The 26,482-nt window shown below is 41.9% G+C and overlaps 1 protein-coding gene across 2 annotated transcripts in view; it reads right to left on the bottom strand.

Moving 5' to 3' along the window:
• Nucleotides 1-8,937: 8,937 nt before the first annotated feature.
• The window catches only part of Virma (vir like m6A methyltransferase associated), a 64,928-nt gene continuing 47,383 nt past the window's right edge, over nucleotides 8,938-26,482 (bottom strand). For both annotated transcript variants that reach the window (XM_052715774.1, XM_052715775.1), the window contains exons 17-24: nucleotides 24,968-25,100; nucleotides 20,155-20,307; nucleotides 19,566-19,726; nucleotides 18,043-18,139; nucleotides 15,165-15,331; nucleotides 14,058-14,389; nucleotides 10,692-10,835; nucleotides 8,938-9,938 (exon numbers count right to left, since the gene is read on the bottom strand). In XM_052715774.1, coding sequence (XP_052571734.1) covers nucleotides 9,784-9,938; nucleotides 10,692-10,835; nucleotides 14,058-14,389; nucleotides 15,165-15,331; nucleotides 18,043-18,139; nucleotides 19,566-19,726; nucleotides 20,155-20,307; nucleotides 24,968-25,100 — 1,342 coding nt within the window. In that variant the 3' untranslated portion in view covers nucleotides 8,938-9,783. The remainder of the gene's footprint in view (nucleotides 9,939-10,691; nucleotides 10,836-14,057; nucleotides 14,390-15,164; nucleotides 15,332-18,042; nucleotides 18,140-19,565; nucleotides 19,727-20,154; nucleotides 20,308-24,967; nucleotides 25,101-26,482) is intronic.

The following is a 26,482-nucleotide window of genomic DNA, read 5'->3' as shown; positions in this document are numbered from 1 at the left end:
CACCACAGAGGAAGAGGAGTGACAGTTGTCTTTCACACATCAGAACCAGCGTCAGAATCTCTAAGGAATCACTCAAACACGGATTTAAATTCTGTAGATCTGAACCATTTCTAACGAGTTCCCAGAAACACTGATGCTGCTGTGCTGGTCCAGACCACACTTTGAAACCCCTAGATGAGGCTATTCTCGGGACTCAGAGAGGCCAGAGGTACCTCTGGCGGGGATGGGGGCTGGCCAGGGAAAATGGTGTGCTTTAACATCTGGAGTCTGGATGAACTTCAGGACAGTGACAACCAGCGGCCACTCAGAGGAGGAAGTTGAAGAACACCGAAGGTGGCCCCGAGGCAGCTGCAAACTGGCATGGCCGGTGGAGCTTACTAGGCAAAGGTGGCACCATGTCACAGAAGGGTCTTGCAGATTGGACAGGTGAAAAGGTTCCTGTTTCTTGTTGGTGCGGGTGCAGCAGGGGCCGTGAGTCTGCCCTGTTCTCTGACCTGTCTCCCTGGAATCTTCAGCATGTTTCTTTGGTCTCTGCATTTTGGATTCCTCCACATTGTATTTTTTATTTTTGATGTCTGATCTTTTGGGACTAAATAAAGATTTAAGGACACAATAGAGTCTTATATAAAATTGATCTTACCATATTTTTAATAATTCTCAGTGATAGAGGTCTCATCTAGAATGTGTAAGGCCCTTGGTTCAATCTCCTACATAGAAAAAAAATGACCCTCTTACATTGATGTCTAACACATCATAATATCTTAACACAGTGACATACACACTTTTTTAAATGAATCAAAAACCTCAATCCTTTAGATTTACCACGCTATGATCATGCTTCAGAGTACCAAGTACCCAGAGTTCTCAATAAATAATGTTTATCTGATGCTTCCTCCAAGTGCAACAAAATCCATTGGTGTGCTTATTTAAAAAAAAAAAAAAAGAGCAACACTGGTGTTACAAGCTGACTTTATTCTGTATTAAAACACATGTATCTTTTTGTCGGATTGTCTTTGTTCATGTGTATTTGTGTGCATATGCTTAAAGCCAAAGTGCAAATGACCTTGGAGTAAGGTCTTACTCCTTTCCGCTCTGTAAACCTACAACTTTGGGGGAATCTTACCAAAACTATAAACTTCTTTACAGTGAAAACAAGTTTTTGCTCCCTTGTGGTCTGTAAATCCTACCCAGTACACCCCAGTAACTAGCCCTGTGATGGCTATTCTTGGTTGTCAACCTGACTATATCTGGAATGAACTACAATCCAGAAATGGAGGGGCACACCTGTGATCCAGATCTGAGATTCAGGACAGCCAAGAAGAAAGAAACCTTTTGAACAATGTAACTTCGGGAAGCCACCTGCATTATATAATGACTATCGTTAAGATATTTAGTGTGACTCTTGAGAAGCCCACACCCACACTCACTTATGAACCTAAGAGCAGCCATTTCTATTAAAGACTTGCTTAAATCTATACTGACATCTCTTAATAAACTCAAACTTTGCTTTTCACTGACTTCTGAAATTATTTTCTATGACAAAGTGAAGAATGCCTGCCTCACCCGAGTAGAGATCTCTGATGAGAGCTCTGGCTGCTGCAGATGGAAGTGTGAAGTTGTCTCTGCCCCCACTCAGCTGCTGTTATGGTGCCTCCCTTTCTAGAGGCTGTCAGAAAATCATGTCAATCCTTCCATACTGTCCTCTCTTGACGATGGCCCAGGATCTGACCAAGGGTATCAACCAGAGTTCAACTGGGGACAGATGAAACCCAAATGCCTGCAGGGGAAACTAGCTTAGGGGAAACCTATTTTTTCAGTCACTAGTTGAGCTTACCTCACAATGCTGTCATTCAGATTAAAGGATGGGGAAAAAAGAAAATCCAAGTTGATGATAGACTCACTGAAGTTATTTCAGTCTTCCCCTAAAGGCACCAAGACATCTAGTTATCTAACAACTTCAGAGGCAAATATCTTTGTGTGTATTCCCTTTTTCTGGTATGCACTTACTCATGTGCACATCACAGGTCTGTAAAGAGTCACAAGCATGTGTGAACAAGTTACATGGTGGTGCCTCCTCCACACTTCTTTTCCACGGCGGTGCTTCCTCCCCACTTCTCATGTTCTCTTTCGTTTTCTTTGGAGTCTCATGTAGCCCAGGCTCATTTTGAAGTCCTAGTGCAGGGAGAGGATGACCTTGAGTCTCTGGCTCTTCCATCTCCACTTCCTGAGTGCTACAATTATGCTTTCTCTTTTTTGCTTTGTTCAAACTCTAAGTCTTTGTATCCTGTGTCAAGCTTTACATTTTGAAGAGACATACTATTTGGCTTTTAGAAAAGTAAATTTAAGCCGGGTGTGGTGGCACACAGGTATAATCCCAACACTCAGGAGGCTCAGGCAGGAGAAATAACATGAATGAGAGGACAGCCTGGCCTACAGAGCAAGGCTCTGTCTCAAAAAGCAGAAAAATAAATAATATGAATAAAAAGTATTCTTGTTAAAATGGTAGGTATATAGACACAAACATTGTACCTATTAGCAGGTACTATGAGATGCTTTTATTTGTATATATACTGCATAATCAGGTTAAACATATCTACCTCTTTAAATAATTATCATTTTTTAGAGTGAAAACTTTCAAAACCCTTCTGGCTTTTTGAGATGTTCTGTACATAACTCTCTCTGCAGTCACCCTCTTATGCAACCTCATGCTAAAATTTCTTTTAGATTCTTGAGTGGAAACTAGAGCTTCTAAAAACAATTTCTTCTTTATAGTTACATTTTACCTTCATTTTATTAGGGTCCAGTTCATCTAAAAAGCTGCAGGTGCAAAAATTAAAGATAAGCTTTTTTGTTTTTGTTTTTTGCTTTTTGCTTTTTTGAGACGGTTTATTTATCTGTGTAGCTCTGGCTGTCCTAGAACTCACTCTGTAGACCAGGCTAGCCTCAAACTCACAGAGATCTGCTTGCTTCTGCCTGCTGAGTGCTGGGATTAAAGGCGTGCACCCAGCATTATATACATGTTTTAAAGTTGTGTCGGTCTACAGTTTCAAGTACAAGGCAAACAATGTAGTAAGTTCTCTATCCCTTTTCTATTTCACAATTTTCTTTTTTTTATTTTTAAGAAATTGTATCCCAGGACTGTTAAGAGAAAGGCAGAACAGGCTGGCTGGCTTGTGAAAGGAGCTGACACATAATTGCCCCTCAGGAAGGATGCTTATTAGAGAAATGGCCTCACCATGAGGGCATCTTAGTGGAGAAGCATGAGAAGGATTGCAGTACAAAGTACCAGAAACAACAAAACAGGGCTGTGAAGGAAAAGAGCTTTCCCTTGAAACCTGGGGAACTCATTAAAAAGGACAGCTTAGGTAAGAGAAAGCCATCATGGACAGGATGATGTAGCGAGGGAAGCCTCAAGAAGAAAGCCTTCAGAGAAAATCTCCCAAACAAAAAGTATCTGGCCCTTAAAATTAGGGAGTAGGGGGGCGGTGTCTTACACCACCTGATTTGGTTTGGGACAGCCTGTGTTGACAAGAGGAGTGGAGGAGCCAGGTACTGGGTAAGAACAAAAATCAGAGGCTGTAAAAGCACAGCACACACTGCTTACTTCTGTTCTGGGAAGAGAGCTGGGGGTGAGATGTGGGGGCATGTGACTCTTTCAGGCTGTGGCTGGCCTCCTAGAGTGACCAGCTTCTTAACGGGGCAATAAGAGTGATTTAATACCCATTTCAACAGAGTTGTACTAAGTTGCCCAGGCAAGCCTTGAACTTGCAATCCTCCTGCCTCAGCCACTATGCCTGGCTCTAGTTATTTCAAAATACATCATACATATCCATTGACTATTGTGCTATAGAAAACCCAAACTAATTCCTGTTCTTCCTGTACCTCCTCCTTAGTTATTTGTCAGCTGGTTAACCAACACCAATGTCATAGCTCAACACTTCTACTGGCTGGGGAGTTGGACATCTCCTTTTTGTCTTTGTACCACCCATTTGTCTCTTAGCCACCACATTCAATTCTGAGCTGCTAAGTTTTACATTACAATAAATACCTGTAATGTGTCTCTTCTGAGTCATACTTCCTCTCACTAAATACATTATCAGCAGTTTTATATTACACAATGTGTATTTTTAGAAAGCTTCAGATGATTTAGTTTGTTTATATCACACAGTAAATTAATGAATCACAAAACCAGGACTGGCACAGAGCTCTTCTCAGCTACTAATTTCCTTAGATTTCCACCAAAATCAGTTTCGGGGGGGGGGGGGGGGACGTTACTAGTACCTTTTTATACTTTCACATGCTTCTGAAATCATTCAGATGACATACTTAGCCAGAGCAGATAGCACCCGTGTCGTTCCAGAGATTTCAGTCATCCAGCAGCAGTGGCAGCCCTGGAGAAGGCAACTCCAAGCAGCTGCGGACCTCAGGGCTATCAGGTCGCTCTAGTTCAAAGCAATCCCACAGTACCCCCCAAGTCTCTCTTAGCTAGAGCCACCACAGGACAAGCGGTTCACCAACTCTGGTTCCTTATCAGGACCTTGAGAACATTTTGTAAAAGCTGAGTTGTTGTTCTGATTTGGTTTTGTAGTTGTTCTGGTGTGTGTGGGTGTGTGTGGGTGTGGCATTTGTTAAACACAGTGGTAATCCCAGCACTTGGAAGGTAGGATTCCAAGTTAGAGGGCAGGCCAGCCTGCAAAGCAAGACCCTGTTGGGGTGCAGTGGTGGGGGTGGGGCAGGGGAAGCAATGCAAAACAAAATACCTGCATTTCAATATTTTATTTTGCTTTAAAATGAAAACTACCCAAAAAATTTATTTTAAAAACCCCAAGTGTGGGGCTGGAAAGATGACTCAGGGGTTAGGAGCATTGGCTGCTCTTCCAGAGGACTCGGGTTCAATTCCCAGCACCCACATGGCAGCTCACAACTGTCTGTAACTCCCGTTCCAGGAGATCTGACACCTTCACACAAATGCACGTAAAATAAAATTAAATAAATTATTTTTTTTAATCCCAAATGTATGACACACTAACAATAATCAATTTGTCAAAACTTACATTTCACAGACTTGGAAGATGGCTCAGTTAGTTGGCAAACTGCTTGCCACATTACCATGAGGACCTGAGTTTGGATCCCTAGCACCCACATAAATTCGGGTAGGCATAGGGATACACACATGGAATCCTAGTGCTAGAGATACTAAGATCCCTGGAGCTCACTGGCCAGCAAGTCTTGCCAAATCAGTGAGCCCCAAGTTCAGTAAGAGACCCTATGTCAAAAAATAAGGAGAGGGCCAGACAGGCAGCTCAGGAGGTAAAGGTGCTGCCACCAAGCCAGACAACCTGATTCAATCCCTGAGACCCATATGGTAGAGAGAACTGCCTTCCAAACGCTGTTCTTTGACCAATACACACACACACACACACACACACACACACACACACACACACACACACACACACACTACATGAACACATCAAAACAAGTTTAATGTAGTTTTTTATATTTTCTAATAAGGAGAGGGCTCTGGAGGGATGGCTCCGTGGTTAAGAGTGCTTGCTGCTCTAAACTTTAAAGGACATGAGTTTGGTTCTCAGGACCAACACAGAGTAGATCACAACTGCCTGTACCTCCAACTCCTGGAGGATCCCCGACCTCTGACCTTCTTAGACACCTGCACTTATGTGCACAATACTCACACATACACGTATTTTTTTTTATTAAGAAAATGATTACAACCATAAGTCTTATTTACCGTAAATTTTTTTTCTTTTCTTTTCTTTTTGGCTTTTCAAGACAGGGTTGTTTCTCTGTGTAGCCCTGTCTGTCTTGGAACTCACTCTGTAGACCAGGCTGGCCTCGAACTCACAGAGATCCACCTCCTCTGCCTCCCAAGTGCTGGGATTAAAGGCATGTGCTATCACCACCCGGTCAAAACTCTACTTCTAGGAAACAAATCCTGCTCTGCTTCAGTCCTCCCACAAGTCAGTGGAAGCTCAAGAGCTGTGTAGCCGGCAGCACGCTGCAGAACTACTGGCACCCACTTCTCCCCGTGTCCCCCGGCGTCGCCTGCCGACCTTCCTGGTTCTCCCCTGGCCCTCCGTTCACTCTATGCCACAGCCTCTGCTAGTACTTCAGTCTGCATCATTTCTCTAGATTACAGACTGGTATGACCCTTTAACGTCTTGCTCATTATTATTATTTGGTTTTGTTTTTTGTTGTTTTTTTTTTGAAACAGGGTTTCTCTGTGTAGCTTTGGAGCCTGTCCTGGAACTCGCTCTGTAGACCAGGCTGGCCTCGAACTCACAAAGATCTGCCTGACTCTGCCTCCCAAGTGCTGTAATTAAAGGCGTGTGCCACCAACACCTGGCTTTTTAAAATTTTTTAATTTGATACAGGGTCCCACTATGTTACCCTGACTGGCCTGAAACTAACTATGTAGATCAGGCTGGCCTCGAACTCACTTATCTGTCTCTGCCTTTTGAATGCACGAGAATTAACTGTTTGCCACCACGCCCACCATGTAAAGTTGTTTGTTCTTTTAACTTTTTTGCTTTTTGTTTGAGACAGGGTCTCACTATACCTCTAGCTAGTCTGGAACTCACAGAGATCTGCTTGCCTCTGCTTCCCAAATGCTGAGATTAAAAATGTATATCACCACACCTACTTCTAAATTCATGAAACTAAAAATTTCATATATTTTCACTTTAGCCTTAAAGTAGTTCCAAAAGAAGTTGTTACTTAGTCTAACATTATAAAGTGTGACATCAAGAATCCCTCCCATTTTATCTATTTAGATAGTGTGAAAGTAGCTACTGTAAAACACCCATAATAAAATTAGATTGGAATATACTGCTGGGTAATTTAAGAATTGTGGGTCATTTCGTACTCATACACTTCCAACTTCATTACTACTCTCTTTAAGGACACTGTTTACACAGTCGTTGTCTTTACTCTATTGTACATTTCCTGAGGGCAGAAGACAACTCTGCATTGGGGCCAGTGAGACGGCTCAGTGGGTACAGAGCTCTCCAAACCGGGGTCTGATCCCAGAGCCCACATAAACAGAGTGAACTCTACAGTTGTCCTCTGACCTACAGATATGCCATGGCATACATGCCCCCTCTTCCTCATATAGCACACAGACACACAATAATAACAAATACATAAAGCATAAAAAAGATGGTATCTTGCTTTAATCTTAAGGGCTGAACTGAGGCACATGGACTACAGGCCATGCTCAGATGTGTTCTAGGTCTTGATCTCACTCTGTAGGTTTTCCTAAGCTTTTGCAAAAAGCAATAAAACTAACCTAACTAAACTTCCTATTGTTTGAAACTCACTGATTATTACCAGCAACTTTTTTTGTTTGTGTTTTCGAGACTGGGTTTCTCTATGTAACCCTGGTCCTAGAACTCACTCTGTAGACCAGGCTGGCCTCAAACTCAGAGATCCACCTGCCTCTGCCTCCTGAGTGCTGGGATTAAAGGTGTGTGCCACCACCGTCCTGCAGCAAGTTTTAAAATAAAGCCCATCAACATTTGTCTTTTCTATTTTTATGGAATAAATATAAACGATCCTATCCTCTACTTGTGCTACAAATGAAATAAACTGTCTTCAAAGATACTCTGGAGTTCTCACTAATTCTAAATACCAAATAACACCCCGGAAATGTCTAATGTAAAACAAAATACATACAAACAACATACACATCCATTGTACCAAAATACACTCACAATTACTCATTTTTGAAGAAATGTGATTATACATAGACCTACATGTACAAGACAAGTCCCTCCCTGCCTCTCCACCTTCATCTGATTCATTTTTGAAATGACAAATCACAATGCTAGGTTTTTAGAATCCCATTTCCATATGGTGAATTAATCCTGCTCTATACTAGTTAAGTTCTAAGTAGCCTGCTACTGTTTGGCTCCCTTTTTCCCCTAGGTAGTCCAGGATCCCATCCAGAGAATGGTGCCATCCACACTAGGCTGGTATTCCCACTGCAGTGTAATTAATTGCGATGATTCCCCAACGGCTTGTCCAAAGACCCATCTCCCATTTGATTCTAAAGTCTACAATTCTAACCACCACAGTGTAGACGCAAACTGATGTGAACTGAAAACATCTTAAGTGCAAGGCTTAGATAAATGAGAAAAGAAGAATTCAAGACCCTTTATGGATTTATCACTCATTCTACAACCCAGCAAAAGAGGTAACAGCCTGATGCCAGAGGTGGGTAGAAACGGGATTCAAAACCAGGCTTGCTGGTCTACAGAGTGAGTTCTAGGAAAAGGTGCAAAGCTACACAGAGAAACCGTCTCAGGGGGGAAAAAACCAGGCTGGCTAATTCTTAACACCTTCTATGATGGAAGAGGTCCTCACTTACGTGCTGTAGAAAGACCATGCACAAAGAAAAATCTGCAAGGAGAGCCTCACCAGAACCTGGTTACACCAAAGGCCTGACCTTGGACGTCTAAGAACTGTGAGATTTTTTTTATTTAAGCCATCTGGGCCATTGCATTTTATTATAGCAGTGTGAGCAGACTTGCATTGTGTGAGCAGACTAAGAGCTTGCATTGTTCCAGGCACTCATTAAGATTTTTATCAACTTGCACTTAAGTGTCAAAATCTTCACATCTGAACTTTTCATGCACGTGCGTGGGTACACACAGACACACACACTCCTAGTGATTAACCACACATGCTAGGCAACCACTTTTACCAATAAGCTAAACCCTCAAACTCTAAAGCTGAGCTTTTCAAGGCCCTTTTTCCTAATAAACAGATATTAAATTTACTCACAAGTAATTCCCAAAACAGAGACTGTTAGAATGGAATGAGACTCATACACTTATTTTTGTTTAAGAGAACTCTATATTTTATGCCATTTGTATAGGCTCAATGAATTAAGACATACCTTGGGGGAAATATGGCTCCTTTGTCAAAGTTAAAAGTTTTATTTCTGAATAGAAAGTAGATGCTTCTGATTCCCAAAATAACCATAGTAGGATACGCCCAATCTTAAGCTTTAAATAGCTATATAATAACACAGCAACAGTAGGTCCAAAGCTGAAGAAGTGTTTTTCTTCTTCTGGACAGCTGTGATTCCTCAACTGGTGGTGGGCACCTTGTTAAAGCACGAGCGCCACAGTGTTTCCACTTCTCGGGTGACAACAGCACCTCTGCCGGACACCACACAAACTACTGATCTGAGGTAGTTCACATTTTCAGTACTGCAGGACATTGCGTGACTTCCCACGACAGCACACCTTTGTAACAACGGTCAGCAGTTTGATAAGCAGCACTGCTCGAGAAACCTGGCCAGGAATGGCTGCTGTTCCAGGGTGAGGCATCGAGCAGCGTCCAGAATCAGTGGTGACGACGGTGCCAAGTCCTCGGTTATTTGGACCTGATGATTGCTTCTGGCTGGGGACACTGAGAAATGACTGAAACACGACAGGGTGTCACAGGCTAAGAAAGCTTGGGAATATCCGTTGTATAAGCAAGAAAAATACAAAACAAGTCATTTAGTTTTTTCTCTTTCTACCTAGAAATTTTCTAAATAAATACCATATAAAAATGGGAAAAATATATACAAACATACATACAAAGTTTGGATTTTTATTGAAATCTCGTTAAGTATCAAACAAAATCTGCTTTCTTCAGATAAAAATACTCTCTCGGATGTCTCCAGATAGAACTGCTAAGTCTAAATTGGTCCTCCAATGTCTTTTTTTTTTGTCCTCATGAAATGTCCATTCACTTGGGGTGCTCCCATGTCTATCGAGTAAAAGAGCGCACGTGACGACCTCTCCCACTGCCTCCACTAACAAACTTTCCTCTTGAGCCTCCACTGCCGCTATTGGTGCCAGCCCAGGAAGGCCCGAGCCCCCCACGGCCTCTAGAAGCACGGTCCCGGGGACTCGGACGGTAGCCTAGAGAAGAAAAAAGACCACTTAGTTCAACCATCCTTTCTTTTCCTGCTGTATTAGTGCTTATACTTTTAAATAGGCAGGCTGTGATTTTTGAGAATTATATCCCAAATAAAACTCACTTTAGAGCTGGAGAGAGAATTCAGTAGTTAAGAGCATTTACTGTTCTTTCAGAGGACTGGCCCTCCAGGCCTTCTCAGCACCTGTCAGGTAACTCCAGCTCCAGGGAATCCAGTGCCTTCCTAGGCCCTCCTCAGGTACTTACACAAGCACAGACACACCCCTCTACACACACACACACACATCCTTAGACACATACACCCCTAGACCCACACCTACATACATACCCCTACACACACACCTACACACACAATCTTTTTGAAAAAGAACTCATTTTTAGAATGCTCATTTAAAACCAAAGCTACTTTTGACTGGAATCCCAAAGTTGAGTAGTAATGTAGAAAAGACTCTACGCTTATAATACTGTACACTGAACAGTATCTACCATACGATGCTACCTTTGCTATCAAAACACTTTGCAGTTAAAAAGGCACCATAACCACTGGTTTATTTTTAAATAGACCCTATCATCATGAGACATTACTTATGCTAACAGTTAAATTTCATTCCCTGACATAAATCTAACTCTAAAATAAGTCAACACACTAAAATAGTCTCTCCCATAACAGAAGTAAACGGCCTTCACAATCTGAAGGCAAGGACGCTCAGCAGGAACACGTGGGGAGGAGCACGCACCTGTGGAACTAAGTGGCCTTAATGGTGGAAGAGGACCCCGGTTAAAATTGCTCTGGCCGCCACGGCTTTCATTGTAATTTCCTCGAGGAGTGTTCTGAGCACTCCAGCTAGAGCCTCTGGTTCCTTCCCGACGGCTGTAGTTCCCTAAACACAAACAACACAGTCAAAACTGATTTCATACTTGGATTGTTTCTGTTGCTGGGGGATTTCTGAGAAAGGGTCTTGCCATGTCATAGCCCAAACCGGCTTCAAACTTGCAGTCTTCCTGCCTTCATCTTCTGAGTGTGGAGGTTACAGGGCACTCAGCATCACAGGAGTAATGGAAATCTCACAGGCTTTTCTTAATCTTCAGAACTGATGGAACAGAAGCTGAAAGTCTGTACGCTGAACAGCATCTCACAATGGTTAAAAGCAGGTGACTATAGTGCCAGACTGTCATGTTCAAACAGCAGTTCTGTCCCTTACATTGTCTTCTTTAAAGTGAGTCTAATAAAACTACACCTTGGGGTTGACGCAAGAGTACTAGATGAAGTTCTGAGAACTGCTGTGGGATGTCTTTCTGTATGCTGTGAATATGTGTTGATTGATAAATAAAGCTGTATTGGCCTATGGCAAGGCATCTTAGAGGCAGGCAGGAAATACAAGCAGATAGACAGGAAGAAGAAGAGCAGAAGAGAAGAGACACCATCCCGCCCAGCACTGCCCAAGGAGCCACATGTACTGGGACGCAGGTAAAGCCTTGGAACATGTGGCGATACACAGATTAATAGTTACGGGTTAATTTAAGATATAAGAGCTAGCTAGCAAGAGGCCTGCCATAGACCATACAGTTTGTAAATAATATAAGCCTCTGTGTGTTCACTTGGGTCTGAGCGGCTGCAGGACCAGATGGGACACAGCAAAACTTCCAACTACAGAGAACAGTTCCTGATGTCCTATGTATACATGATTGCTATTAATACAAACTCTTCATTCATACCCCCCTAACTCAGCAGACATGAAAACATGCTATCAGTTCACCAGTAAAGAATATGGCTGGGTTGTGGTAGCCAGTCATCCAAACACTCATGAGGTAAAGAAGACAAGATTTCCTTGACTACATACTGAATTTGAAGCCAGCTTCCATACATACAATACATAAAGGACACCTAAGACCCTGTCTCAAATAAAATAGAGTGTGAAAGAGAGGAGAGAGGGAAGTGAAGAGGAGGGAGAGTAAGAGAGCAAGAGAGAAGGAAAGCAGAAGGGAGGGGAGGGAGGGAGGGGGGGAGGGAGGGAGGGAGGGAGGAGAGGAGAAGAGACTGATCTCTGAAGCCAGTGTCATGGTATATGCCTGTAATTCCAGTACTTGCTGAAGCAAGAGGATCACAAGTTTGGGATGAATCTTGCTAAATAGCAAAACTTTGTATAAAAACAAAACAATAACAACAAAGGAGTAATATCTGTAAGTATAATCAGTTTCTAAACTCAAGACAATTTAAAATAAACCAAATACAACATTAAAAGAAAATATAGGGGCTAGAGAAACAGCTCAGCAGGTAAAAACACTTGTGGTTCAACCATGAGGACCAGACTTCAAATACCAGCACCCATGCTGGGCAGCTCATAAATGCCTGTAACCCTGGTTCCAAGGGATGCAATGCTGGCCTACTCTGGACTCTGTAAGCATGCATATACACACATGTGCATGTGTACAAAACACACACACACAGACACACACACACAAATGAAACTGGTTTTAAAAAAGGAGAAAAACACATCAACCACGTACGGTAGTGTATGCCCAGCACTGTGCAAGGTCAGCACTGGGAAGAGGAAGGTCGGCAGGACTATGAGTTCCAGGCTAGCTTGAACTACATAGCAACAACCTGTCTCAGAAGAATGTAGAGAGTCAGGGAGAAGGCTCAGAGAGGAAAGAGCAGGCTACAAAAGCATGAGGAACTGAGTCTGGATCCCTAACACACATATAAATGGTAGGCAAGCATAGACAGCCACTTGTAATGCCAGCACTTGAGAGGCAGTGATAGGGGATCCCCAGGCCATGCTGGCTCGCTAGACCAGATGAATCAAAGGTTCTGTGTCGATATATACGGTGGAGAATATTTGAGGAAGACAACCAATATCACCCTTACCCTTATCCACACACATGTACCCATACATACCACAGATGCATGCAAAACAGAAAAGACAAGAAACTAGGTAAGAAAAGCAAGAGATGAATTATACAGAGCAATCTTACCAAAATGTTAAGAGGTATAATTGTGAAAATGGTATCTGTGTATTACTCAGGAAGGATATATAATTTTCATTGTAAGGGCTAGAGAGATAGCTCAGGGTTAAATGCACTGGCTGCTCTTCTAGAGGACAGGGTTCCATTCTCAGCACCTACATGGTGGTTCATACCCCTGTAACTCCAGTTTCAGGGGATCAAATGCCCTCTTCTGGCCTCGTTGAGTAACAGATACACATGTGGTGCATAGACACATATGCAAGCAAAATACCCACAGAAATAAAATATATTAAAATGTTTTCAAGTTGGTTGGTGTCCTTTAATCCCAGGACTCAGGAGATCTCTGAGTTCAAGACTAACCTGGTCTACATAATGAGTTTCAGACCAGTCAAAGGTACACTGTGAGAAGCTGCCTCAAAAAATTTTTTTTCTAATGTAAAAAGGAAAACAGTAAAAAGAAAAGAAAGAAAGAAAAAAAGCCAGGTGGTGGTGGTGCACACCTTTAATCCCAGCACTCAGGAGGCGGAGGCAGGTGGATCTCTCTGAGTTTGAGGCTAGTTAGATCTACAAAGCAAGTTGCAAGACAGCCAGGGATACACAGCCAGGGAAATCTTGTGTCCAGGAAAAGAAATAAAAAAGGAAGGAAGGGAGGAAGGGAGGAAGGGAGGAAGGGAGGAAGGGGGGAAGGGGGGAAGGGGGGAAGGAGGGAAGGAGGGAAGGAGGGAAGGAGGGAGGGAGGGAAGGAGGGAAGGAGGGAAGGAGGGAAGGAGGGAGGGAGGGAGGGAAGGAGGGAAGGAGGGAAGGAGGGAAGGAAGGGAGGGAGGGAGGGAGGAGGGAGGAGGGAGGAGGGAGGGAGGGAGGGAGGGAGGGAGGGAGGAAGGAAGGAAGGAAGGAAGGAAGGAAGGAAGGAAGGAAGGAACAAACCAACCAAAAACTAAAGTACAACCTATCAAAGGGAAGTAAACAAGAGAGATTTGTTTCATTTTACCCCTATTCAGTAGCTCTCCGCAAACAGTAACAGAGGGGCGTAACTGCATAACTGCAAGAAGAGCGCAGTGTTCTCTGAACCTCTTCTATCTGGCCACATAGTTACTCTCCATCCCTCCAGACCACTAGGAGACATAACAGACAGTTACCTTTGGAAGCAGGCGGTGTGAAAAACCTGTTCTGACTGTGAAAAGCGCCCCGCCCTCCTCGATTGCCTGAAAAGCCACCCCGAGAGGAGATCTTCTGGGACACTTTGAGCGGCCGTTTCGGCTGAGGTATTCCATCTTGAGGGACCACTTCTTTACTTTCAGCTGCTACAAAGTCATCCACATGCATAGAGGGTGGCCTGCTCGTGTTCTGTTTCCTCTGGCGGAAAATGTCATGGGGCCGTATGCCCTGTCCAAAGCCGCCCCGGCCCCGGCCTCTTGGTGGTGGCACAACATGAGCTCGCTTGGCAGGTTCAATGTATTCAGATTTCCCACTGTTAAGACAAAAGCACTCTATGGGAAAATTTTCTTTTTCAGATTTCCAGTGAAAATGTTATGTTATAGTCCATCTTTACAATACTAAAAATGGAGTTTCATTGTTTGCTGCTTCCAGTTACAGGAACTGTTCCAGTAATATTATTTTCTGTGACAATATAACAAACTAAGTATACTTGTTTGTTGATAAGACTAACAACGTTTTTTTTTTTTTTCCGAGACAGGGTTTCTCTGTGTAGCTTTGTGCCTTCACTGGAACTCACTTGGTAGCCCAGGCTGGCCTCGAACTCACAGAGATCCGCCTGGCTCTGCCTCCCGAGTGCTGGGATTAAAGGCGTGCGCCACCACCGCCCGGCTAACTAACAATATTTTTAAACAATCCAGTCCATCTGCTTCTGGCTCAAAAAAAGAACAGGACAAGGAGGGCTCAAGATAGCTCGGGGCAATCAGGAAGTACAACACCCTGGGTTCAAACCCAAGCAACAACAGCAACAAAAGAACAACATTAACACACCAGGCATACCCCGACAAATGACTCACTTTAAAAACTTCTACTACAATTATGCCAGCCAAGGTGTTCATGCCTTTAATCCAGCACTCGGGAGGCAGAGGCAGGCAGATCTGTTTGAGTTTGAGGCCAGCCTGGTCTATAGAGAGTTCCAGGACAGCCAGGGATGTTACACAGAGAAACCCTCGGGAGAAAAAAAAAAGAAGGGAAGGGGCTACAGATATGTGTCTATCTTAAAATAAGATCTTCCGTGGAATGAACTTTACCTTGAAGTTATGAAAGTCTCGTGCTTATGCTTCCCAAGTTTAAATCCCTTGGTAGTCTTAGTTCTTCCTGGAGATGACGGTTCTGACAAAAAGGAGCGCTCTAATTCTGAGTGCAAATCAAAGTCACTACAGCACTTTTCAGAGAGCTCAATCAAGTCAACCTTTACCTGCAGTCATAGACGTAAAATAAAATACATTCCATTTAAGTTTGTGTAACTTTCACTACAGAAACTGCCATTACCTACAAATTCTATTTCACTCTCACTGTAAACTGATTATAAATCTACTTCTATCTTTTCAGAAAGCAACATCATTGGTATTAACAACAACAGAAAGCCTTAGGAATTCAACAACTAATTACGGCACTCCGCCTCAAAATTACATTTACCTTTAATCTCAGCACTCAAGCAAGCGGATCTCAAGGCCAGCCTGGTCTACAGAGTGAGTTCCAAGACAGTCAGGGTTACACAGAGAAACCCTGTCTTGAAAAAGCCCCACCCCCACCCCGAACACACACACACACACACACACACACACACACACACACAAACCCCGCACACCCCTCCCCCCCTACACACGTACATACACGAAAGGGAAAGTTTAGGTTTTATCCTGTTTTTTTTTTTGTTTTTTTTTTTTTTAAGATTTATTTATTTATTATGTATATACAGTGTTCTGCCTGCATGTATCCCTGCAGGCCAGAAGAGGGCACCAGATCTCATTACAGATGGTTGGGAGCCACCATGTGGTTGCTGGGAATTGAACTCAGGAACTCTGGGAGAAACAGCTAGTGTTTTTAACCTCTGAGCCATCTCTTTAGCCTGTCTTGTGTTGTTTGTCAAGGTCTTTGTCTGTAGCTCAGTCTGGCCTGACAAGGACTATATGGTCCAGGCTGGCTTCAGGTTTAGAGCATTTATCCTGCCTCTGTCACCTTAGTGCTAGAACTTCAAATTTCAGTGTGAGCTGAAAAAGAACAACTTCTCACACAAATATTTCTAAATTATACTGCCTAATATTGCTGTGGGATAATGCTCTTGTACACTGTAAAGATATGTCACTCATATTGATTTAATAAAACGCTGATTGGCCAATAGCCAGGCAGGAAGTATAGGTGGGGTGACCAGACTAGGAGAATTCTGGGAAAGGAAGGGTAGAGTCAGGAGTCACCAGCCAAACGTAGAGGAAGCCACATGAGAATGCCTTACTGAGAAAAGGTACCAAGCCTCGTGGCTAAACATAAATAGAATTATGGGTTAACTTAAAGTGTAAGAGCTAGTTAGTAATAAGCCTGAACTACCAGCTGAGCATTTCTAAGTAACATTAAGCCTCCAAGTCAATTATTTGCGAAGCAGCTGCTGGGTATTCAGGAACTGGTGGGCAGGACAGAACCTTCCAACTACACAATATAGTAACTTAGCCCTCAACTACATGTGAGGTTTGGTTTGCTTTTTAAGGTTTATTTATTTACATTATACGTGTATGAGTGTTTTGCCTGCACATATGTGAATGCCTGGTGCCCACAGAGGTCAGGAGGGGGCATTAGATCCCCTAGAACTGGAGTGACAGGTAGTTGTGAGGGACTATATAGGCGTTAGGTGCTAAAGGTGAGTCCTCTACAAGAGCAACAAGTACTCTTAATTCTTGAGCCATCTCTCCAGCTCCCATGTGTGAGTATTTAAATTTGAATTAATTAAAACTCAACTATAAGATTCGGTGCTTTTTGTTAAGAGACAGGCTTTTACCATGTACAGCCCTGGCATGCTTGGAACTCACTGTGTAGACCAGACTGGCCTTGAGCTCACAGATGTTCTGCCTCTGCCTTCTCAGAATGAGATTACAGGTGTAAGCCACCATGCCTGACCAAAACTCAGTGCTTCAGTCACACTACCTAAATTTTAATTTTCCAACTGTCACACACAGCTACTGGCTATTATACCAAAGGCAGAAAAGCACAGAGCATTTCTACCCCTATACAAAGTTTACTGGACAGCACTGTTTTTTTTTTTTTTTTTTTTGGTTTTTTGAGACAGGGTTTCTCTGTGTAGCTTTGCGCCTTTCCTGGAACTCAATCTGTAGCCCAGGCTGGCCTCGAACTCACAGAGATCCGCCTACCTCTGCCTCCCGAGTGCTGGGATTAAAGGCGTGCACCACCGCTGCCTGGCTGGACAGCACAGTTCTAATGAATCACTAAAAAATTTAGACTAAAAATAAATCATTTAATGCAATTTTAGTTATATGTACTTTTTCCTAAGGAAAAGCAGCTCTCAATACACTGAACATATCTTAAATACAAATGATTTCATTCTTTGAGTTCATGATGAACACTAGTAGATTTCATTGATAAAGAAAATAACCAATATACAAATGCAGTAAGATGTGGGCAAAATTCTATAGAAATGCCCCTCTGAGAAGCATCAACAGCCGGTCTTTACACTCTTGAATCTTCAGCATTATGCTTACGAACATCAATTACATTAACACTATAATACACTCTACGAGTTCCCAGAGGAGAGACCACACCATTCCATCCTTGAACCCAGTGAGGAGCAAACAGCTCTGTGTCTGATATGTCACTCTGTGTCCCAGCAGCAGAAAGAGACCATGTGTGTGCTTCAGAGGACATGTGCAAGAATGTGATGTTTGTCCCTCATCACAATCTCAAAACACAAACTACTAACTAGACTGAAGCAAACAAAACAGGCAGTGTAAAAATAATGAGTTCTAGATCTCAGTAAGTGGGTGACTGTCAGAAATAACACACATCTGCCCTGAAACGGACCGTGAGAGTGTATTATATAAACTGTTAGAACACTACCAACACATCAAGAAACGAACAGAAACATCTTTTACTAGAAGTTAGTAATAAAGTCCTTCATACCAAATCGAGGTCTGTATCCATCTCTTCAGCCTGAAATGGAGTAAACCACATAGATTTCAACTGATCATCCATGACATCAGCTAGCACATATGCAGTCCTAGAATATGAGAAAAGCATTGGATTAAAAGAGTAAAAGCTATAGAAGACATAATTAAAACTATTATTCTCCAGAGGACTAATGAGATTAGCCTTTAATCCATCTAAAACCTATTCAAGAATCAGGAATCCTTAAAAACCAAAGTTTCAAAATAATCCACTGGGGGTGGGGCGGCAATGAAATGATTCCTAATGATGTTCTGTTATACTCTTAGATCAGTGCCTAGTTCAATCCTCATCAGAGTAGCTTCCTCCAGCAGCTGATAGCAGATACAGAGAACCATAAACAACCATTAGGCAGAGAGAGAGTCCAGGTTAGAGGTCTCCATCCAGTCCCTCCCCTGGGAGCTCGGGGAACCCCAGTGAAGAGGGGGCAGAGGAACTGTGGGAGCCAGAGATGTTTGAGGACACCATGAGAACACAGTCCAAGGAATCAATTAAGTAGGGCTCATGGGGTCTCACAGAGACTGAAGCGGAAATCACAGAGGAGCCTGCATATGGCTGTGCTAGGACCTCTGCATATATGTTATGGTTGCTAGCTTAGTGTTTTGGGGGACTCCTGACAGTGGGAGTGGGGGTGTCTCAGACTCGTTCGCCTGCTCTTAGGACCCATTCTCTCCCACTGGATTGCCTCGCCCAGCCTTGACGTGAGGGTGTGTGCCCGGTCTTATTGTATCTTCTTGTACTGTGTTCAGCTGATGTCCCCAAGAGGCCTGCTCTTTTCTGGGGGCACAGGGGGCGGGGAGACGGGGGAGAGAAGAGGTTGGAGGGAGGGAACGGGGAGGAGTGGAGGGAGGGGAAGCTGTGGCCAGGATGTATTATATGAAAGAATAAATAAAAATTAAAAAAAAAATCCTGCTATAACAGGCTTGGGGCTTTCAGTAAATCAAACAGAGCCTGGCTTTATTTCCAAAAGGGCAGGTTGATAGTAGCATTGTACCAGTTTGAACAGAAACTTGTAATATTTAAAATTTCTAAATATAGAGACTATGTCACATTGGATGCTCAATAAAGCTACAGTACTCCAAAAGTTAAGAGATTGATACCCTCAGCTGGGTATGGTGGGTCACACCTATCATTCCAGTAGTCAGAAGACTGAGGTAGGAAAATCACAAATTCTAAGTCAGCCTACACTGCAGGAAATCCTGTTTCCAAATAAACAACCACAAAAAAGAAGTCCTACATTCTCAGAGGTCAGGATCTATCAATCTTGTTCTGTCAGCCTGTTTTTATAGTCTGTATTGCCTGGCATAGTATGTGTATTTTTTTTTTCTTAAAAAGCAAAACAAACAACAACAACAAAAAAACTATAAAATGTGCAAGAGGCTGTCGGAAGCCTACAAACACTGTACAAAAAAGTTTGCTGACGCAAGATTCTAGCAGTCATCATTTAGATAATCTAAAGCTCACGACCCTGCTCCCTTTACCTGTTGTTGAACAGATTCTGCAGGGACTCTGGAGCTGAAAGTACTGGCTCTACATCCTGGTCACTGAGAGGCAAAGGATCACCTGACGACTCCAGCATCTGCTTCAGTCCAACTACATTATCCAACAAAGAATCCAGATTGTCATCATCTTTTGAATGTTCCTAGACACAAATATAAGCAATGAGAAGATGCCAGCAAATAAAAACTGAGCACTTACACCTCAGTCTACTGATTGTAGCAAAAGAGGTAGAATTATACCACACTAAAAATTTGGAATACCATCCAGAAGTCATCAACTTAACATCAAGTATGTTAAAAAAAAAAAAAAAAACATCAAAAACACTCGTCATTTCTTTCTAAACAACGGCAGCAGAGGCATCCTGCATTCAAAAACAAACAATTCAAACAACACTTCCTTTGTTTACTCATTAGATTCATAACAAGACGGAGAAGTGTACTCCAAATTATTAATCCAAAAATACCCAGCTAACCGTTCTATTATTTTAAAAGACCACCACAGAAAGCGTGTACTAGTCACAATGAGAAGGTACACTGGTTTATTAATATTTTTTTCTAGTTTTCTTTTTACCAAAACAAGCTTCTCTAGTTCAAGGAACAAGCTCTCTGGACTGTCTTCTTTGCTCTGTAGAAGCTGTTTTAATTCTGCGGCATTAATACTCATCGTCCGGGGCGGGTGAGCACCCTCCACCTCCATGAGACCACTATCATCTCCACAACAGCCCTGCAAATGTCACACACAACGTAAGTTTGACAGCAAGAAATCTACAAAGACGCTTCTACGTTTATTCATCTATTTCAGCTATTTGTTATACCGTGCCCCTCAGTGTTATAACTTTTAAAATTCAACAAATGGCTAGTTTTAAAAGGGACTTAGTTTACTGAAAGTGGACATGTTTTGAGTAAGAGTAATAAAATAAATAGGTAAACACATATATTTAAATTACTGATACATATTTCTCAAAAAATATTTTATATCCATAAATATTGGTGTATTTATGTTGGCACTTGATAAGACAGGTAACTGATACATGTTCAAGAGCCAGGAAGATTCCTACAAGAACAGAGAACTGAAGGAAATTGAATTATATCTCTCAAGACAATACAGGCAATAAAAATAGCAACTATCATATATAAGACCTACTGGACAAAATAAGTATTTTCTACTTTAAAATCATACATATTATTACACACACACACACACACACACACACACACACACACACAAAAGATGCATGTTAGTTAGTTATGTACATGCCAAACAGTAGTTGCTAGTCTGTCTAACATCCCTTATTTTAAAATGACACAAAATGAATTATGCTTTACCAGGAGTAAAGTCCCCAAATAAAAGGGTCCCCACTAATCCTGATGCAGGATTTAATAGTTTTGTGTGAGTTTTTGTAAGTTTATGTATACCACATGCAAGCAGGAACCCCTGAGGGCCAGGAGAGGGTGTCAGAGTCCTTAAAATTGGAGTCACAAGCAGTTGTGAGCTGCCTGATGTGGATGCTGAAAATCAGATCCTCTGCAAGAGTGGTATGTACTCAACCATTGAGCCATCTCTCCAACCCTAAAGATTCAGTATTTTTAATGGTATAAACATTCAAAATTTTGTTTGGAGTTAGTAACATTTGTCCTATAATTGCTTAAATGTCAAAAGCTAAATGAACATCATCATCATCATCATCATCATCATCATTATTTACAAGGTCTCCTGTTATTGTTGTTGTTGTTATTATTATTATTATTATTATTTACAAGGTCTCCTGTAGCCCAGGCTGGCCTTAAACTCACTATGTAGCCACAAATGCCCTTGCACTGGTCCTCCTGCATCCATTTCCCAGTTGCTGGGACTCCAAGTATGTGCCACCAAACTGGGCTATGGAGTGAAAAGTATTCTTACCAAACCTACTGGATGTGATAATGAGCCTAGAGAAGCACCTGCTCTTTTCAGAGAACACTAGAGTGAGGAAGCAGCTTACACTGTACAGCAAGAAGGCACTGGCTTTAAAGAGAAATCAGTCAACCACTGGTTCCACAGTTCTACTCTCTGCTGGAAAATGGTGAACTAGCTAATCCATGTGTTATTAGGGAAAGGATAAACAAGTTAAACAGAGTGCACTGAAAGAGTGAAGGTTTTACTTAGACAACCCTCTAGAGGCACACTTCATAAACAGAGAGATTCTGTACTTCAGTCCTTAAGAGCCCAACCCAACCAGTCTGCTTGCTGGCTTATTGGCAGTGGGGTCAGACCCAGGGCTTACACATACTCGGCAAGGGCTCCACCGTGAGTTACACTCTCAGTCCCTAGAAAGTTTTTAAACAAATACAACACGTAAAATACAACCCATTTGGGCTGGAGAGATGGCTCAGAGGTTAAGAGCACCAGCAGCTCTTCCAGAGGTCCTGAGTTCAATTCCCAGCAACCACATGGTGGCTCACAACCATCTATAATGCCATCTGGTTCCCTCTTCTGGGGTGTAGGAGTATATGAAGACAGAACATTGTATATATAATAACAATAAAAAACAAAACAAAACAAAAAAACCACTTGCTTCTAATTAAATGTAGTCTTAGAAAATGGAGGGTCAATAATAGCCAGGCAGTGGTGGTGCACCCCTCTAAACCCAGCATTCAGGAGGCAGAGGTAGGCAGATCTCTAAATTCAAGGCTAGCCTGGTCTACAGAGTGAGTTCCAGGACAGCCAGGGCTACACAAAGAAACCTTGCCTCAAAAAAATCCAAAAAAAAAAAACAAGGCAAGATAGAAAATGGAGGGTCAAATTTAGCTTATGTTGAAGTTTTCTGTATGTACAATATGATGGTAAGCAGCAACAACCGTTAAGGATTTTACAAACTAAACTCCTGGGTTGGTTGTTTCAGAAAAATGGACATTGTACTAAACGTGTGTGAAGGCATCATAAATTTCATCTACCAAACATTTTATCTATTAAACTGTGCAATACAAGCCAAGCATAATGTAATCCAAGCTACTTGGGGGCAGAGACGGGAAGACAGCAAGTGTAAGGCTGTATGGGCTCCACAACAAGTTCAAGGACAGCCTAGACAGCTCAATGATGCCCTATCTTAAACGAAAAACAAAGAAGAAAAGGATTGAGGATGTAGTTCAGTGGTAGAACATTTGCCTAGCATGTGCTAGGCCCTACCTGAGCTCAATTTCCAGCAACACACACACAATTTTAAAAAGAAGAAACACAAGAAAAGATGAAGCACCACGAACAGCCTCAGAGATCTGTAGGGCACCATTAACATCATTAAGATACTAGATTAAGCATCCAGAAGAAGGGCCAGAAAGAAAAGGCTCACTGTGCTGACATCAATCCCAGGGACCCACACGGGGGAAGGAGAGAAGAAACACTCAGAAGTGGTCCTCTGACTTCCACATGGCATTTTAACACACATACACACACACACACACACACACACACACACACACACATCAAGAGTCCAAAAGAGGAGGAAAGAATCAGAAAGTATATCTGAAGAATTAAGGCTGCACACTTCCCAAACTTATGAAATACAATTATCATGAAGAGAGCCACAGGAAGGTACCCAAAGGGCCACTAGGACCACTCAGATGGCTATAAATGACTAACAGGTGAACAGTCCACCCTGTGCAGATACGTTGGACATGGGGATGACTCATGTGCTGCAGGATAGACCCAAACAGGTAAGTGTGGTTTTTAAAACAAACTATTTATTTCTGGAATTATCTACTGTTGGGACCATGGGTGGATCAGATTAACTAAGTCTTTAGAAAACAAAACTGTCAAGATCAACAGAACTGACAAACATTTAGCCAGACTTAGAAAAAGGAAGGGATGCAGAGAGCGCTCTACCTAGCACATGAGGGCCCAGGTTCAACACCAAGCAGCACACAAAGAGGAAGACTCAAATTATAAAATCAGGAACAAAAAGGCAGGCAGCTTACTAGAAATTTTGAGTTTGTAAAAAAATACTAAGGACAACTATATACCATGAGATACTGAAGATGAACACAGAAAAATATATTCTTAAAAGGATGAAAAAGCAGCTTAGGCTTAGAAAGATCTGAATAGACTGAATTAAATTAGTATTTTAAAGAAAAAAGGGGCTCATGTCATCAGAACATTCTCTAAAACTGGAACCACAAAGAAGATAAGCATGGCCATACCACAAGGTGATACATTAATCCGTGAATTATTCCATTTCACACAGAATAAAGCTTTCCCAGAAAGAAAAGCCCAGACCCCAAATGGCTCATTAGTGAAGTATATCAAATAAATAAGAATTGATAACCCATCACGAACTTCCAGCTTACTCAATGAAGCCAAAAACCAGAAAAGACAGTTACAAATCAAGATCCCTTATGAATACAAACATAAAAATCCTCACTAAATATAACAAATTGGAACCAACAATTCACATAAAAAGAATCAAATTGGACTAATCCCAGGAAAACAATGCTGGTTCAACAATCGAAAAAAACAAAAACAAAACAAAACAAAAAAACCCCCAACCAATCCACTCAAAATAATATGGAGAAAACCCTTGTGTTTATCACAATAAAATCGTAAAACGCATTGACAAAATTCAACAACTTTTCAAGATATAAACACATAATTATGTAGCCCTGACTAGCCTGAAACTCACTATGTAGACAGCCTAAGCTAGCCTTGAGCTAATGTCATTCCTCCATTCTCTGCCTCTGAGTGCCAGGATCAGAAGCATGAACCACCAAGAGTGGCAAAAAATTTGTCAACGAAATTGGAGGATGATGTCTAGACAAGAAGGTCAACCAAAGAGCCTTAGACAGATTACATGTAAAAAGGAAACACACTAGCTAGTAAACCTACATTTTTCTCAAGGAATCTTGTATTTTGTAACCCTGAAGTAAAAGATCCTTTACAACTTTCTAAACAATAATTCTAAATGTGGGCTGAATTTCTTCAAGTAGTACTGAATTGTATGTAGTGACCCATAAGATGTGTACATGCACACACACACACACAATCAGTATTTTTATGCAAAGCTAGATTATTGTGCAATAAAAACACACAGGAACTCAGAGTTTCTAACAATATAATAATATGTATAATAAAGTTCCATACTACCAAACTTATTTAACCCTAAGTACTTAAGGCAGAGGCTTCGAGACTATGGACCACTAAGACTTAGGAAACAACTACAGAAGAGTCTAAATCAAATTTGAACAAGCATGAGCAAAACAGCTGTTCTATCTTTTGGATAACATTTCATTTTATAGTGAGATGAAAAAGGCATTCTCTAGGTTCCAAGATATTTTTTTAATTGAAGTAATTTTTTAGCCTGTGACATTTGTAATGTTTTAAAGAAATCCAATAAAAAGAATAAATGCACTCTTACCATTGCATCAGAGTTGAGGATCTGTCTCATGAATTCCAGAAACGAGGATGCAAGCTCGCCTGTGTCCTTACTGAACGTGCTGACCACTCGCTTCAGCAAAGCATGCAGTGCACCACTGTTTTTCCTCAGAGAGCTGAAATTAAAGACAACAGCAGAGCCAGTAAGAGCTGGAAAGAAAATCAAGAGGACCAGGCAGGCGTGGGGGTGCACACGTGTACTCCCAGTTCTTAGAAACAAGAGGAAAGCCCTAGGCTAGTGCTCTCACCCTTCCTAATGCTGGGACCCTTCAATCCTTTAATAGTTCCTCGTGTTGCAGTGACCCGCTACCATTATGAATTGTAATGTAAGTATCTGGTATAGAGGATATCTGATACATGACCCCTGTGAAAGAGTCATTTGATGCCCAAAGGGGTCACGGCCCACAGGTTGAGAACTGCTTCTCTAGGCCAACCAGGGCTTCACTGATGAGGTTCTGTCTTGAAACAAGACCAAAAAAAAAAAAAAAAAAAAAAAGAGAGAGATAATGTATCAAAATGTTAAGTACATAAAATTAGTATGAACAACTAAGTTCAGAATATAATTTATTTCATCATTTAAAAAAACATAAAGACATAACTTAGGTGTCTCTTGTTCACAAACTATATAACACCATAAAAGCCAGCTCATTTCTAATCTTCCATTAATTTTTTTTTTTTTTTTTTGGAAGGGACAGGCTAACCTGAAACTCACAATCCCCCCGCTCAGTCTTCCAGATGCTATGATTACAGGTCTGTATCCCATGCCTGGCATTTACTAAAAAACCTCCGTCAAGTAATAAACTTTCAAAACCTATCACAATGCACTTGCTAGTTCCCCATTTAAACTTCTTTCCATGATGCGAGGGTTTTCTAGCATCAGAGGTCAGCATTATCTCAGAGACCAGTCGGGGAAGGCTAACTGAAGAGTTACAAAGAAAAAGGAAACCAAGGGTAGGGAGCAGAGGCCAAAGAACTTCTGCTTAAGAACCAGCTGGTAAATATCTAGGCTTTGCAGGCTAAACCCAACTCAGTGTTCCTACTGCAGACTGCTGGCACAGTGGGAAGTGGTGTTGGGCAATGCACAAAGGATGCCTGTGGTCCAGCAATGCCTTATTTGCAGTAACTACAGACAACTGGGCTCAGCTTACAGTCCAGTTTACCAAGCCCAACACACAGACTTTGTATGACAAACCCCCTTGGTGTATGTCTGAAATCCTGATCATAATCTATGCACTTACAATGTTCTTAGCTTCAACAGAATTTCAAGGGCAAACCATTTCAATACTCAATTGTCTTTTAAGCTACAACATAACCAGCCAAATGGAAATAAGTATGATATTAACAAGCAGTGTTCCCATTTACCAAATGGTCAGGTTGTGAGATGCCACTGAATAAGAATATGGTAAAGCAATAAAGAGAAAATCAGCCTCCTCCTGAGAACTTTTTAACACAGATAGAAAAGTTTGACCCACAGGGATAAAATCAAACCTAAAGAAAA

Source organism: Peromyscus californicus, unplaced genomic scaffold, assembly GCF_007827085.1.
Source record: "Peromyscus californicus insignis strain IS unplaced genomic scaffold, ASM782708v3 Scaffold_5__1_contigs__length_169319896, whole genome shotgun sequence".
Lineage (NCBI taxonomy): Eukaryota > Metazoa > Chordata > Mammalia > Rodentia > Cricetidae > Peromyscus > Peromyscus californicus.
Note: the sequence above shows the minus strand (reverse complement) of the source record. Positions and strands in the feature narration are given on the sequence as shown.